The sequence below is a fragment of the Vulpes lagopus genome, chromosome 6 (genome assembly GCF_018345385.1).
Source record: "Vulpes lagopus strain Blue_001 chromosome 6, ASM1834538v1, whole genome shotgun sequence".
Classification (NCBI taxonomy): domain Eukaryota; kingdom Metazoa; phylum Chordata; class Mammalia; order Carnivora; family Canidae; genus Vulpes; species Vulpes lagopus.
In genome coordinates this window covers 133,333,989-133,350,729 of record NC_054829.1, presented here as the reverse complement: position 1 = coordinate 133,350,729, position 16,741 = coordinate 133,333,989, and the positions used below count along the sequence as shown (strand labels likewise).

General features: G+C 45.1%; 1 protein-coding gene across 7 annotated transcripts in view; it reads left to right on the top strand.

Moving 5' to 3' along the window:
- INPP4B (inositol polyphosphate-4-phosphatase type II B) overlaps positions 1 to 16,741 on the top strand; it is a 707,856-nt gene that overhangs the window by 494,175 nt on the left and 196,940 nt on the right. For all 7 annotated transcript variants that reach the window (XM_041758016.1, XM_041758014.1, XM_041758011.1 and 4 more), the window contains one exon: positions 9,204 to 9,315. In XM_041758016.1, the coding sequence (XP_041613950.1) occupies positions 9,204 to 9,315 (112 nt within the window). The remainder of the gene's footprint in view (positions 1 to 9,203; positions 9,316 to 16,741) is intronic.

Sequence of the window (16,741 nt, the reverse complement as noted above, 5' to 3'; positions counted from 1 at the left end):
ATAACCTCCTATGGTTTCTTTCTCCCTACTTTCCTTTCTCTTCCAATAATCTCTGCTTAATTGGTGCTCTTCTCCTCTCAGTCTTCTTTCTCTCTCTTACTCAAAATAAAAATTCATATGAATAAATATAATAAAATCAATTGACCTAACAAAAAGCCTTAGCCATAGTTTCTCTTTTGTAGGTCTAAATATGAGTAATTTTATTTATTTATTTATTTATTTATTTATTTATTTATTTATTTATTTATTTTAAAGATGAGTAATTTTAGGCAAGAGGTTTATCCCATGAATTGGAGTCATTGCCTTGGGAAGCCACTGAGTTTCCTGCAGGAGCACCTTCCTCTCCAGTCTGTTGAGATATTCCCCATGGTTCATGTGAATCTTTTCTCTCTCCTAGGACACTCTATGTTAGCAGATATCTTGGAAGTGTAGAGCATGGGATAAATTGACACTTCGACTCAGCCATTTCAAATCAGTGTTGTCAGAAATTAAAAGATTTAATTCATGTGGAAAAGGATGACCTTTTAATAATTTGGATTCTGTATTCCCAGACTAAATGGATGTTTTTATTTGCTATTAATTCATTATCGGAGAAAATGGCTATGTCCTTTCTCATTTATTCTATTTTGTAAATTAACGTACATTAAAATGGACTTTTTGTTGTTGTAAAGTTCTTGCAACACGTGTAGATCCTTGTAACCACCATCGTAATCAGGAAACAGAACTGTTCTCTCACCACAGAGAAGCCCCCTCCTGCTGCCCCTTTCATTCATGCCTCCACCCATGCCAAGCCCTGCGGCCACTATGTTCTCTATCACCATAGCCTTTTCTTTTTCAGAAGGATGTATAAATGGCATCATAGAGAACATATCCTTTTGAGACTGGCCTCATTCACTCAGTCTGATGCCTTTGAAATTCATGCAAGTTGTGTATATCAAAAGTCTGTTTTTTTAAATTCCTGAGTACTATTCCATAGTATGGCTGTATCACAGTTGGTTTAACCATTCACACCATTTTCCCCTTCTGGTAGCTCCCGATCTGGACTCAAAAGAGCCCCAAGCCTAGAGGTGGCCAGTGGTGTAAACACTGGTGGCCTGGGTGGCTCAGTTGGTTAGGCGTCTGCCTTTGGCTCGGGTCATGACCTCAGGATTGGGCTCCCTGCTCAGTGGGGAGTCTGCTTCCCCTTCTCCCTCTGTGATCTCTCTACTCTTGGGCTCTGTCAAATAAATAAATAAAACCTTTAAAAAAAATTAAAGGACATTTTGGTGTTTTCTAATTTGGGGTGATTATGAATGAATGGACCTGGCAAAATATTCATATGTAGGTTTTTCTGTGATCCTGAATTTTCAATTCTTTAGGGTAAATAGTTATGAATGGAATTTCTAGCTTCTATGGTAAGTGTGTATTAAGCTGTATAAAAACCCAATATGCTATTTTTCTCACCAGCAACGTATGAGAATCTCGGTGGTTCTGCACCCTCATCAGCCATGTTGAGATACATAGTGCCATCCCATCAGGCTTTTAATTTTCACTTCCCTCGTTACCAGTGAAGTCACAAAATTTTCCATGGTTTATTTGCTATCTGTATGTCCCCTTTTGAGACATGTTGGTTCAACATTGCCCATTTATTAAATAGGTTGGTTTTTTGTTGTTGAATTTTGAGGACTCTGTATTGGAAGCACATTCTTTGTGAGATATATAATTTGCCAATATTTTCTTCTACTTAATAACTTGTCTTTTTTTTAAGATCTTATTTTTTATTAACTTTTGTTTCAGTTGTGAAGTCTAAACAAAGGATCATTTTCCCCCAAAATGGATGTCTAATTGTTTCAATATCATTCGTTGAAAGGACTACTTACTCTTTTTCCATTGAATTGACTGTAACTTTGTCAAAAAAAAATTTGGTCATGTTGCTTCTGTATTCTGTTTCATTTATCAATATATCTACCCTTTCAACGACACCACACGGTTTTGATTACTGTAGATTTACAGTAAGTCCTAAAATCAGTAAATCCTCCATTTTTGTTCTTTCTTAAAATTACCCTGGCTATTCTGTTTCTTTGCCCTTATAACTTTTTGAGTTAGTTTATCAATATCTAAAAAAAATCTTGCTGGTATTTTGATTAGTATTGCGTTCAATCTATGATCAGTTTGGGGAGAGCTGACATCTCTATAAAGTTGAGTCTTCCGATACATGAACACCACATGTCTCACCATTTATTTAAACCTTTGTTTTTTTTCCATCAGCACTTATAGTTTTCAGCATATAGATCTTACACATTTTTGCCCTTTGTTTGGATCTACCATAAATGATAACGATTTTTGAAAGTTTCAGTTTCCAGTTGTTCATTGCTAGATATTTGTGAGTTGCGAAATTATGTCTGTGAAGCCTTGTACAGTAGTTTCAATATCACTCATATTTTCAAAGCTTTCATTTTTTCATTAGGACCTGTCCTTCATCTCTGTCACCCAGGTGACAGCCTGGGGCCTGGGAGGTGGTCTAGCACATAAATTCTTTCTTAAAGACTCTGATACGCTATTTTGATCTGTGCACGCACAGCTTGAGGTGAGGCCAGATATTTATGAACAACATTAAGAAGTCCCTTTCTTGAGCTCCTTCCTCTTCACACTCTCCCTGGCACGTCCCTGTTTCCTGTGGCTTTGTTTTTAGATGTTCCAGCCAGAAAGCTGGGGTTTTATTTTCTTCTTTCTGCTTTGCAACTGCACCCTCTTCTGGGGCCAAGAAGCAGAAGAACAGAGAGAAATAAAGTAAAGGGATTCACCCTACACCCTTTGGGTCTTAATTCCAATAGAGAGGAGACTTGCCCTCCTTCATAGTTTTAGGCTCCTGCAGTTCCTCCTTGTTGCCACTTTTACTGCTGCTACCACTGGATAATTTGGGGGCTGGGACATGAGAAAGTGGAAAGAAGAAAAGTTATTTCCCAATTCTTCTGAATGTCGGGAAATCCTTTCTCTGTTCTTTGTGCCTGAATTTTGGGGCCTTCTCCTGGAGTCCTCCCTGTTTATACCACTGGCCGCGTCTAGGCTTGGGGCTCCATTGAGGCCGGATCGGGAGCTACTAGAAAGGGAAAATGGTGAACTCACTGCTGGTTCAGTGGCATTTAAAATTCTGATCTACCCCAATATGCCTGGTGCTATTTCCTTTGATTCATCAAATAGCTGCTCTGTACATCTGTCCAGGTTTAGGATACAGAAGGGTAGAGTGTGCTTCCTCTTTCTTACCTGCAACACTCTATATACCGATGGGCAGATCATGGCATCCTGTTAATTTTAATGTAATTTTGGTTGCCTATGTATTTACAAGATGCCAATCTTGTTTTATCACCTTGCTTACTAGGTATGCCTTAAATTTAAAGAGATAGTTTATACTTCATGTTAACATTGAATCTACATTTCCAAATACAACTAACATTAAGATAGATGATAGATAGATAGATAGATAGATAGATAGATAGATAGATAGGTAATATAAACACGAGGACGGAAAGATGTGCTTTAACTTATTTGTATTGGGATACTTACATTTGAATAGTACTATTTTTAGCAGTAAAGAAGACTCTACTAACCAATTAGTCCGAAAACTGATAGTCAACATATTTGTGATGTGCTCCCGAAGCTTCACGGCCCAGACTGTATAACTATAGTGGTCATCGCCGTACGTTAAAGCATTCTTATACTTACACTGCAGATCTTTTGTTTTTAGTCACATCAATCTTGTGAGATAAGTAAGGTGATTTAGTATATTCCTATTTTATAGCCGGGACGTCTTTCTAGGTGCTGCATTGCCTGCTCACAGTCACGTTGCTGTTAGCTGTAGAGTAACCAACCAAGGACCTTGTTACTCAAAGTTCACTGCATGTTTCACTGAACCATACTCCACTGTGTAACGGTACGTGAGATGGCATGGATCAGTTCAAATGAAAAATACTGAGCTGCCTGAAACCCTTGGCAAATTCTGACAGAAGGCTTTGAAAGACAGGCTGTCCTTCAACCTCTCTGGGTAGACATTGGACAATGTCTAGGGAATTTTAACAGAGAAAAGAAAATAATCAGTAGCAGGTGCACTTTAAGAAGAAAACCTGAAAAAAAAAATAAAAAAAAAAAAAGAAGAAAACCTGACATGGATGAAATGGAAGAAAAGGGTCCTGGAAGGTGGAAGCGGGTTCCTCAATCATAATGAAAGATAGATGACAGCACTCCTTGGGATGTTGCCATTGTGAAGGGACATTGTGGAGGACCAGGCAGCAGGGTTTAGTGACTCACTGGAAGGCTGGGCCAAGGCGGAGGTAGAGATGGAATATTCCTTGGTTGGGGTCTTTAGAGGATGATATGCTCTGGATGTGAGTGAGTTGGAGTTTGAGGAAGAGTTAAGTTTCAAGCTTACAGAATGTAAAACATCAGGACAAAAGTGATTCGGAGTTCTAGGTCCGGAAATGAGGGTAGATTAGGGAATCTAGAATGATAGCTCCTCATGGAAGGGACAGTAGAATCCTAATAACGGATGGACTTTCCGAAGAAGAGCTCCTAATGAGCATAGAGGAGAAAATCAGGGACTAAAACTCGGAGTGTGTAAGCTCTAATGCGAAGAACTACTGAAAGTTTTATTTGAGTATGAGTTTGAAAGTATTATATGGCTTCTGACATTTATGAATTTCAGCCAGAATAGAGGTGTGCTTAGTCATACATACTTAATGGGACTCTCACTTCTTTGAGCCCTAAGTAAATCTAGCTTCGCCGGGTAAATGTATTCACCAGAAAGATCGTCAGGGTGCACTCACTCACTCACTAGCTCCATTTGTTTACTTATGGCCTCTGTTTATTTTCCTGTCTGGGTGAGATTTGTGTTTCCCAGGTACATGTCTAGACAGTTTAAATGCAAGGCATGTCTCACAGCTGAAGATTCCCGTCCACGACACCAGGACTACTTTATATTCACAAAAACTGACAGTGCTAATGATGGTTTCTCCCTGGATGTTTACAGAGTCATTTGTTGGTTTGCATCTCTGTGGCATTTTCAGAGCAGAGGAGTTATTTACATGTTGCTGTTTAACATTTCCAGAGCTTTTTTTTTTTTTTCCTTTTTCGTTTTCTCTTCCCAGTAAGGATGATATAGTAGATGGTGAAGAAGAGGGTCATTAAATTGCTCTTTTTTAAAATTTTCATTTATTCATGAGAGACACACAGAGAGGGGCAGAGGCACAGGCAGAGGGAGAAGCAGGCTCCCTGCAGGGAGCCTAATGTGGGACTCGATCCCGGGACCCCTGGGGTCTCACACCCTGATCCGAAGGCAGGTGCTCAACCGCTGAGCCACCCGGGTGCCCATAAATTGTCCTTTGTTAAAAGACTGTCTTACAGCTCCTTCCATTCAGTCCTCTAAACGTGTTTGTATGTTGCAGCAGATGAGATTGGATATTTCACTAGAAAGCATTAGGGCAGTTATTTCACAGGCAGATTTTGAAGAACCGGCGTCACTGATCTACTCTGCATGCAGCAGATCTGAGTGAGAAGGAAGCATGGATCTGTGTTGCTGAAAACCGTTGTCGTCTCTGTCTTCCAACAAAGACAAACTTCTTCGTCTTCCAACTTGCTGGCAAGGTTAAATATTTAAGTGTACAGTAGTTCTCCCCTCTTATTCTCAAGGAATACATTCCAAGGCCCTCAGTGGAAAATAGTATCAAATCCTATATACACTATGTGGTTTTCCTATTCATACCTGCCTATGGAAAGGTTTAATTTATAAAAAAGGATCAATAACCATAAGAAAATAGAACAATTATAACAATATATCACGTAGAAGCTACGTGAAGGTGGTCTTTCTCTCGCTCAGAATAGCTTACTGTACTCACCCGTCTTCTTGGGGTGATGTGAGATGATAAAAGGCCCCTATGATGAGATGAAGGGAGGAGAATGGCAGAGGAGATGTGACGTTGCATTAGGCTACGGTTGACTTCCCAATGATGTGTCAGAAGGGGCATCATCTGTTGATCACAGGTAACGGAGACCTCAGAAGGTGGAGCGGTGAGAAGCAGAACCATGGAGAAGGGCACGACTGCATTTGCTGGGTTTAACTAGGAACCTCCATGTCGTGATCAAAACACTGTATCGGCCTTGAACTATTCATCTTTTACTTCTCTTGCAGCTTTCTTGCAGCTTTCTGCATTAAACAGTGGTAATGACCTGCCAAGTGGCTGAAATGGCATAGTTTTGTGTGTGTGTGTGTGTGTGTGTGTGTGGTGGTTGTTCACGTAGACTGAGATAGTTATTTATTACCGCAGCCTATTCTTATTGCTGTATAAATTGCTAGGGAAGTGTGTAAAGATCGCTTTTGTTTCTGGGTTCGCTCAAATTTGTTTCCTTGTACGAATGCCAAGATGCTGTGCCACTATGGCAGTTAAAATATATGAGGGTGCATTGGCTATTATAAGAAAAAAAAAGCCCTTTTATTGGACCCTAAGTGTTCAGTTGCTTCTCTGGGTTGGCATGCATGAGGCCTGTTTGGTTTGCTTGAGGGGAAGGTAGGAAGGTAGGGGGCGAGGGGAGGCCAGGGTGCCCCCAAGATGTTTTCCAAGGCTCTATCAGGGCCTGATGGCCTGTGGTGTCTATGATGGAATCATGTGATAGACTCACAAGAGCGACTAGAGCGCTGGACGTGAGTGCTGATATGAGGGAATAGCCATTTGGGAGCAACTCTTTGTTTTCCAGCAAAGGAAAGTGAAATGCAGAGGTCTAGAGTGATATGTCCCTGGTCACATAGCTAGTTAGTGGCTGACCTGGAAGTAGTGCTTGGATTTCTTTCTTTTTTTTTTTTTAAGATTTATTATTTATTTATTTATTTATGAGAGAGAGAGAGAGAGAGAGAGAGAGAGGCAGAGACACAGGCAGAGGGAGAAGCAGGCCCCATGCAGGGAGCCCAATGTGGGATTCAATCCCGGGTCTTCAGGATCACGCCCTGGGCCGAAGGCAGGCGCCAAACCGCGGAGCCACCCAGGGATCCCCAGTGCTTCGATTTCTTGATTCCCCGGCCCAGACGTCTCTTCCCTATATCTTCCATGCAGAGGTGATGATTTCCACTAGATAAAATCTGGTATAATTTTGGTGTTGAATAATGCCTAAGCATTTATTACTAGCGTCCCGAACCTAACGGGCGATAAATTGAAAGCATAATTAAGAATTGAAGAATGAGTTTTTTCTAAATCTGTGGGCAATCGCCTTTGGAACAGCCTTTGGAAACATGATGCTTCGATCGTGACTCTCCTGATTGAAGAGACGTGTTGCATATCGATACTTTGTGTGTGTTAAGTCGTTGCAGGATAAATTAGGAAAAAAAAAGCTTCTGCATTTTACGTTCCAGTTCATTGAGTGGGAGGATGAACCACGCTTTTGGGTGTTTTGGATTCAGCTCTTTATTTTATTTTATTTTTTTATTTTTTTAGCTCTTTAATTTATAACCTGGATTCCCCATTTTATCTCCCACAAGTCTCAGATGAAGAGAGACGCTTTAAAGTAGTCAGAACTTCCTATCCGAAATGGTTTGGGGGAAAAAGAAAAAAAGATTCTAGAATCATTCTAGCATCACTAGATGAAGCAAGCTCTGCTTGCTTTGTTTCTGCTGTGGGACTAAGTGGAGGCCTATAGGAGATAAAGTGAAGTAGGAAACCCCGAGGGCATTAAAGTTATTTTAAAAAAATAGGCAGATAATTGTGGGCTTTTTCTTTTTTCTTTTTTCTTTTCTTCTCTTTTTTTTTTAGATTTCATGTATTCAGTTGACAGAGGAGAGAGGGAAAGGCCGGCAGAGGCAAAGGGAGAAGCGGCTCCCGGGGGAGCAGGGCCCGTGGGGGGCTCGATCCCGGGACTGGGCGCCCGGCTGCTGGGAGCATGTGTCTCTAAGGGTGCCGTCCCCACCGCTGTCCCGGATGCGGTCACAGTGCCCATTGAGGAGGGACGGCCGTCCAGTGGCCTGCGCCACCCCCAGGACAGAGAGGCGCATCAGTGACCCTGCTGGGACTGTCACCACCGTAGCCCTGCACCTCCTGTAGGGCTTGGGGCCAAGCCCGCCACCCCGACAATGGGACGCTCATCTCCATTTACAAAGGAAGCTCACAGCGTTAAGTCCCTTAAAGTGTTTGCCCATCACTCAGGGGCAGGTGGCCCCAAAGCGCGGCACCCGCCTTAACCTGAGCCACAGGCTGGTTCTCCCCGGGCCCCGGGACAGGCCGTGGGTCTGCCCGTTTCAGATCCTCAGGCCGTTCTCTGGGTTTGGGCAGCGAGAGCGCTTAGAAAGTCAGGCCTGAGCTTTGCATCCCTGGGAATGAGGCTGGCTCGATGGTGCAAGCAGGGATCTGTAAGCAGCTCCTGGGAGAAGAAAAAGGGATCCGAAATGGTTGGAGGTGATCCGCGAGGGGGGAGGAGAACCTGAAAACGTCTGGAAAAAGCTAGGAGAGCTCCTATTGAGCTCTTTACTGGGTACTGAAGAGTTGTACAGAGTAAGTCACTACATGATTTATGAAAAGTCATTATGTCTTTTTCCAGTGGGAAAATGGAATAATGAAATTTTTTTTAACTACCCCAGAATTGAAGCTAATGCCGTTTTTCACAAAATCACGGATTAAAGTGTCCTCTGTATACACATCTTCTTTGTGAAGAACGTTAAAAGTCTCTATACTAATTGCAAATAATTGAATCAGTGTGATGATTTCCACTGATTTGAAAGTCACCAGAAAGCATTTTAGTTCATATTTTGATAAGAAATCATAATATGGGGATCCCTGGGTGGCGCAGCGGTTTGGCGCCTGCCTTTGGCCCAGGGCGCGATCCTGGAGACCCGGGATCGAATCCCACATCGGGCTCCCGGTGCATGGAGCCTGCTTCTCCCTCTGCCTGTGTCTCTGCCTCTCTCTCTCTCTGTGTGACTATCATAAATAAATAAAAAATTAAAAAAAAAAAGAAATCATAATATGCTGCTTAACAAGTAAATCACCTTCTTTTTCTGTGCTCACGATTTTTATGTTATCACATTATGACGTTAGGTGTGCGTATGTCGCCAGAGTGCTCCTATTTCACTTCAGTGGAGCAGCAAGGAGGGTGAATAGCTCAGCCTGTGGTCTCCAGAAACGCGCGCGTGTGGGCTTCCGCTAAGGAGACAGGATTCTTACCTTTCCATTTCATTTGTTTTTTGGCTGCAGGACTTCAGATGGTGGCAAAGTTGTTGGCACCATAGAAGTCAGTGTCGTGAAGATGGGGGAGATTGAGGATGGGGAAGCCGACCACGTCACGACAGATGTGCAGGGACAAAAGGTAGGTCCCTCAGCTCGGTGCACAGATGACGTCAGAAATGATCGGTTTTGCCCGAGGCCTGAACCGCCAACACCCCTGTGCGGCATGAAATCTCACTGTTCAAAAGCAAAATGGGAAACCAGCTGTGCACTGGAGGGCCGTGGGAACCCCCGGAGCCGGGCCTCCGTGCACGGAGGTGTGCAAAGCCACGCGGCCCTCGGGAGCACCTTCCTCTTGGCCCCTTGGCTCCCACGTGGAGCACGAGCGTCCTTCACTGCTGCGTCCCGCCCTGATTAACCCCACGTGAGACGCACGGAAGGTTCTGGGAGGGCTATTGCCCAAAGTCGCCACTTCTCCACTCTCCAAACCCTCTTTAGAGACACACGGACTGTGAGTTTAGATCCCGTTTATATGTGAAGGTGAAGAGATTTGGTAATGTTCTTGCCCGGTGACGTTGCAGGGAGAGGAGCGGGGACAGCGTGGGGCCTTGGAGGAGGGGCCGCACCTGCCGCAGGTGCAGCGGCCCCCCCCCCGCCCCCGCCCGAGGCTGAGGATGGAGGCCCCGTGCGTAGCAATGTGTGTCCGCGATTTTTGCCTTCTTTTCTCTGACAAAGAGAAGCGACCTAAGTATGAATCGAAATTCCTGTCTTAGGAATGCAATTGCCTATTTATATCTGGGAAGATTCTCTGTTTCCGCCATATATATCCCTACTTCTCATAAATGAGCGTCTTCTGATGATACGGCCTTTGGCGACTTCCTTCCCGGCTCAGTGGAGCACGCTTGATCTGCGGTGCTAGGAGGCATCTTCATGGGAGACGGGGGTTCTCTAACACAAGAAAGATTTTGCAAAAGAAAGCTAGGGCCGCCCTTCAGAAGATTGGGGGTGACTGGGTGACGGGCACTGAGGGGGGCACTTGATGACTTGATGGGATGGGCGCTGGGTGTTATTCTATATGTTGGCAAATTGAACACCAATAAAAAATAAATTTACAAGGAAAAAAAAAGAATAAATCCTTGGGGGAATCTTAACATAAAAAAAAAAAAAGAATATTGTTTTTGCCCCGGAATAGGCAAGGGCCTTATCTGCTGGGCCGATCCTGGATCTTCTCCCCCTCACAGGCTGCTGGGGATCATGAACATGTTCCAGGGAGGCCCGGAGTCTGAATCCGTTTGCCTGGAAATGCGCGGGCTGTCGTGGGGGCAGCGGGTCGTCTTGAGATCCGTGTGCTGGCTCCCGGGGTGTGTGCCTCTGGGCCCCACCGACGGGGTCCCTTCCTTCAGTCGTGTTTCCTTTGTGGTTCTGTATATAATGCATAGTGGTCACCACCGCATGGAAGCTTCCATCAGGATCAAGGAGGCCAGACTGAGGGCCCGGTGGGGGACTGAGGCCAGGAGTAGGACACCACTGGCAGGAACACCTCCCGTTGCAGCAGAGGCCTCCCTTGCCGGCTGCAGATCTCTTCCTCTCTGTGTTCCTCAGAGCTCCCCCCGCCGCCCCCCTACGGTGTCGCTATTACGAGGTTGTGCGGATTGAATCAGACTCTTTCTATTTTTTTTTTTTTAATTTATTTATGATAGTCACAGAGAGAGAGAGAGAGAGGCAGAGACACAGGCAGAGGGAGAAGCAGGCTCCATGCACCGGGAGCCTGATGTGGGATTCGATCCCGGGTCTCCAGGATCGCGCCCTGGGCCAAAGGCAGGCGCCAAACCGCTGCGCCACCCAGGGATCCCGAATCAGACTCTTTCTAAACGAAGAACTCGAAGCCCAGGGCTGTGCCCCTCCAGAGCCCCACGTAGTGCTGCCTCCACGCCATGTCCTCCCGTGGCCTTCCCTTGGCACAGCCACTGAGCTCTGCTGTCTCCTCCTCTTCCCACAAGGACAGCAGCCCGATAGGGTTAGAGCCCCACCCTTATCACATTGGGTTAGAGCCCCCCACCCTTATCACATTGGGTTAGAGCCCCCCACCCTTATCACATTGGGTTAGAGCCCCCCACCCTTATCACATTGGGTTAGAGCCCCCCACCCTTATCACATTGGGTTAGAGCCCCCCACCCTTATCACATTGGGTTAGAGCCCCCCACCCTTATGACATTGGGTTAGTGCCCCCCACCCTTATCACATTGGGTTAGAGCCCCCCACCCTTATCACATTGGGTTAGAGCCCCCCACCCTTATCACATTGGACTTGAATCACCTCCACAAAAGCTGTCTCCAGATCCCGTCCCATCGGGTGTTGGGGCTTCCACGTAATGAATTTCGAGGAACAGAATCCAGCTCGTGACAATATCCCTGATATAAAATACTGCATTTTTAAAATATTTTATTTATATGTCTTTATGTACATGTCTCTTTGTTTATGAGAGCGAGAGCAAGAGGGGCAAGTGAATGGGGGAAGGCAGAGGGAGAGGGAGAGGATCGCAGCAGACTCCCGCTGGGCGCGGAGCCCATCACAGGGCCTGATCCCACGGCGCTGAGGTCACGGCCTGAATGGAAACCACGAGTCGACGCCCAAGGGCCCGAGCCCCCCAGGCGTCCCCGGCGGGAACTTTTATTCGATATGTGCTCGGACACAGTGACGGAAGTGAGCGCTGAAGTCACACAGCTGGAGAAAGAAGCATTCACGAAAGAAACCGTGCCGTGGGCGTCCCACAGAGCGTGCCGCGTAGGTGAGATGTCGCATTAGGTATCTGGTCTTTTTTTTTTTTTTTTTTTTTAATCTTTGGAGTCATTTTGGGCTCATTTCTTCCTCTTTCACTCCCAGGGAGTGTCAGCAGGTCCTGACTTTATAAATATGTCCAGCCCCCGGTGACCTGTGGGCCCGGCCCTCCTCGGATGTCCCAGACGTTTTTATAGCGTCTCTTGAAGGTCCCTCCCGCCGCCTTCCCGCCACCCCCATCGTCACAGTCTGTTCCCAGCGAAGCGCTTATTAAAACGTAACATGGACCATGTCATTCCCCCGGTGGCTTCTCCGCTCCCTAAAAGTGTGCGCCGAAACCCCTCCAGGGACCCACGTAAAGCCCTGCGAGTGTTGGCCCCCGTGGCCCGCTCTTTGCTCCCCTTCATCCGGCATCGCGACCTTCTTGTCCGTCCGTCTCACATTCCAGGTGCGTTTCCACGTCCGGCCCTTTGCTTCGCTTTGCAGTCGGCCTCTGTAGCGCCTGCCCAGGTAACCGTGTGCTCCAGGCCCTCGCGTCCTTCCGGCCTATTTGCAGAATGTCACCTTCGCACCTGCCTTCTCTCCCCGTATCCAAAACCGCGACGTCTACCGGAAATTTTCTGTCTCCTTTCTCTGCGTTGTTTCTGTCCTTCGTCTGCGTCACTCTCCGCCGTCACGCGGGCTTCATGCATCTCCCCCATCGTCTAGGTCCCTCACCAGAATTAGGTCTCACGAGAGAAGGGTGTTCTCTGCTCTACCGCCCAGCGCCCAGAAGGGAGCCTGGCACAGGAAAATGAGGCAATGAGTCAACGAGGTCAGTTTTACCTCGAAGAAACAAAAATCCAAAATTGCCTCCCAGAAGGGACAATATTCGGACAAACGGGTTGGTCCATTGATAAAGCCTGGAGTGAGAATGCCGTAGAGTGTGGAATCATGAAGGAAAGAGGAAGGAATTCTTGAAAAGCAACCTTTGGCTTAACTATTCAAGAAAGACAAATGGTACCAGGGAAAGAAGAATGAGGAAGCAAAATCATCAAATCAGGTGATAGGCAGAAAAACCAATGTAGTATCAGCCAGTGGATCCAGTGAGATGGCCCCAGAGCTCCCGTCTGCCGTGCCACGGAGGTGACCTGGCGTCTCGTCGGGGAGGAGACCGGGGGCAGGAATCCTCCAGTGAGGCTCTGCGGGGGCCGAGGTCAGCTCCTGCCTTGGCTCCCCTTCCGGCTCAATGTCTGTGTCCCATTTGAATGTGGCACAAGACTAACGGACAAAGTCGTGATTTCTGTAAAAGGTGCATTTATGACAGCGACAAAGATGGCATAAATGGACTCATAACACATGTCTTTTTACTGTGAGCCTAACCTCCTGGGTATTTTGAAGACCTGCTGACCCTGTCAGGTCATCTTGCCCTATTTTGAAGTGTTTTTTTTTTTTGTTTTTTTTTTTTTTTAATTTAAGGATATTTATTAACGATGGCCAGGGAAAAGGTAGGGCTCTAAGGCAGCTAAGGGCCATCTTGAAAGGCTCCATCCCCTTATGTTTCCCAAATAGAAAGTTGAAAATAATATAACTGACCTGACTTACCTGATACAATGTCCGCAGACGTGCAATATTCATGATGCACTCATCAGACCGTAGTGCCCTCTATGTTGCAGGCATTCTGCTAGGTTGTGGGAATTCAGCAGGCACAGGTGCTGCCTTCTAGGGAAGCAAACAGTAACACAATAAACAAGTAATATATACAGTTGACCAAATGGTACTATATGTGATAGAAAATAAAAGGGTACAAGGACTAGGGGATGTGGGCAGTGGCCATTTATCCTGGGTGATCAAGGATAGATTCACGGGTAATGTACCTGAACCACAACGTGCATGATATAAGGGACCAAGACATGGATCTCTGAGAGGAACAAGCATTTGGGCAGAGTGAAGAGCAAGAGCAAAGGCCCTGAGGTAGCTGCGAGCCTGTCATCTGAAGGAACACCAAGGACACTGCTGTGACTGGAACCGGGGGTTGCAAAAAAAAAAAAGTGGTAGGAGTGGGAGGTGAGGTCCACAGGCGGGGAAGACGGACCGTACGCTGCCTTATAGGCCGTTAGACCCTGAGCTACATGGATTTTTGAATGTGAAAGGATCGGATTCATGTCTCAAGAAGACCATCTGGCTGTTGTGTTGAGTGTGGCCTGAGAAGAAGCAAGAAGGGAAAAAGAAAAAACAGAGCCTGCTTATCACAGACTCAAGGCAGAAACGAAGACGAGCTGAAGGGTTGAATCAGAGAAAGTGAAATGTGGCCCGACTCCAGGTACAAAGGGAAAACCAAAGAACAAAATTACCACCCGTGGTGACGAGGAAAAGTGAAAGGGGCAGGTGCAGAAGGACCCGAGATTTCGAGAGGTTAACTCTGAAATTTGAAATAGAGGCGGGTAGTTGGAGGTTTAAGTCTGGAATCCACGGGAGGTGTCCTCGCTGGGATTATATGTTGGTGAGGGTCAGATGGTGTTTGGTTGGTGTTTAGACCATGAGACTGAGAGAGATCACCGGAGTAGAGCCATCTGCATATTTTACACTCCTAAAATTGGTATTTATGTGGATTTTGTCTATTGATATTTACTGTATTACGGATTTTGCTCACTTAGGTTATATCTCTGGATACTTACCGTATTAGAAATTCAAGGTAGAAACCTCTTAAAACGGAAGAGTCCACAAGCACACATACCACTAGCTCAGATGAGGGCCCCGTGTCCTAGGGCCTCTATAAAATTCCACGATATGCTGATAAGAGAGAGAAGCAAACAGTGTTTTGTTTTATTTATTATTTATTTATTTATTTAATTTATTTATTTATCCATTCATTCATTCATTTTTAATAAATTTATTTTTTATTGGTGTTCAACTTGCCACATACAGAATAACACCCAGTGCTCATCCCGTCAAGTGCCCCCCTCAGTGCCCGTCACCCAGTCACCCCCACCCCCGCCCACCTCCCCTTCCACCACCCCTAGTTCGTTTCCCAGAGTTAGGGGTCTCTCATGTTCTGTCTCCCTTTCTGATATTTCCCACTCATTTGTTCTCCGGTTCCATTTATTCCCCTTCACTATTTTTTATATTCCCCAAATGAATGAGACCATATAATGTTTGTCCTTCTCCGAAGAGTGTTGTAGTACTCTCATGGAAATGATTTTGTCTTCACCCTCTGCTAGATGTCGCAGACGATGCAAAGACAAGATTATCAGGGACCCCGGGAGACTGCAGACCAAACTTTGACAACCATGATTTATTTTTTTTGTTTGTTTTTTATTATTTATTTATGATAGTCACAGAGAGAGAGAGAGAGGCAGAGACACAGCCAGAGGGAGAAAGCAGGCTCCATGCACCGGGAGCCCGATGTGGGATTCAATCCCGGGTCTCCAGGATCGTGCCCTGGGCCAAAGGCAGGCGCCAAACCGCTGCGCCACCCAGGGATCCCAACAACCATCATTTAAACAATAAACTAATGTAAATGCGCTAGTCTCTGTCATTTACGATCATTGTCCTTACAATTTGGTTAATTTTGTAGCCCACGCACGGCGAGTTGGCACGGGAGCTGATATTCAAGATCGTTAAGCTCCAAGAAGTTTGCATCTTCTTTTGTGTTTCTTCTTCTTGGTCACACGTCGGATGACGTTTTTTAAAGCGCTCGTCAAAATCAGTAGGCTGACGGCGCCTCAGCGCGTGGTGTTTGCTACTCCAGCTCAGCATCACACATACGAGGTTGTTACACCGAGAACACACCAGGGACAAGGGCATGACCCTGCAAATAGCCTTCGTGATGGTAGCAATAAACCGTATATGAGGCCGGAGCCCCTTAAGCCTGTGCTTGATGATTCCAAATCATTTTAACCTTTGTGTTCTCTGTAGGATCTAGCACAGTGTAAAAATGACTCTGGGGTCAACTGTAAAAAATAACTAACTAACTAAATAAATAAATAAATTAAATAGGCTGAGGAAATAAGAAATATGGCAAATAAATAAATACATAAGTAGGCTGAGGAAATAAGAAATATGGCAAATAAATAAATAGGCTGAGGGAATAAGAAATATGGTAAATAAAGAAATAAATAGGCTGAGGAAATAGGAAATATGGCAAATAAATAAATAAATAAATAGGCTGAGGGAATAAGAAATATGGTAAATAAATAAATAAATAAGGCTGAGGAAATAAGAAATATGGTTTCTGGCTTCGGAACTCAATTGAAATAGTGACACAGTACACTCGGGAAACAATGTAAGAAAATAATTACAAAGTCCAAAGATAAAAAATATGCATTAATTTAGTTTATGTTTATCAGATATCTTTGGTTTTTATTCTGTGGATTTAAATCTTGAAAGCATTGTGAGTGGTAAAGTTTTGAGATTCAGTAAAGTTGCAAAATAAGAATATTATTGGGTTAAAATTATCCTGAATGTCCCTGCCTTCCAGTGAGATGGGAGATACGAGTGTGTGAAAGTTCCATTTCTGTATCCGTTTGGTAAAATAATGGATGCTCTTATTGGATAGTGGATAATGGATGTTAATAATGGATTTTCTTGTTGGAAAACCGTTGACTTTGATTGTGAAAAGGCAAGGGCTCCCTCCGTGTAGACAAGCAGGTCTTCAAGGTGAGAGCCCGATCCTGTGAATCATGGACTTCCTTACTAACCGGGTTCAATCTAAACCATTTCTGTATATTGTAGAGGAGAGTCCTTTCTTGGAAAGGAGGATGGCTCAAAGCTACCCTCCTGCTTACCGTGTGCAAGGATAGCAGGGATGG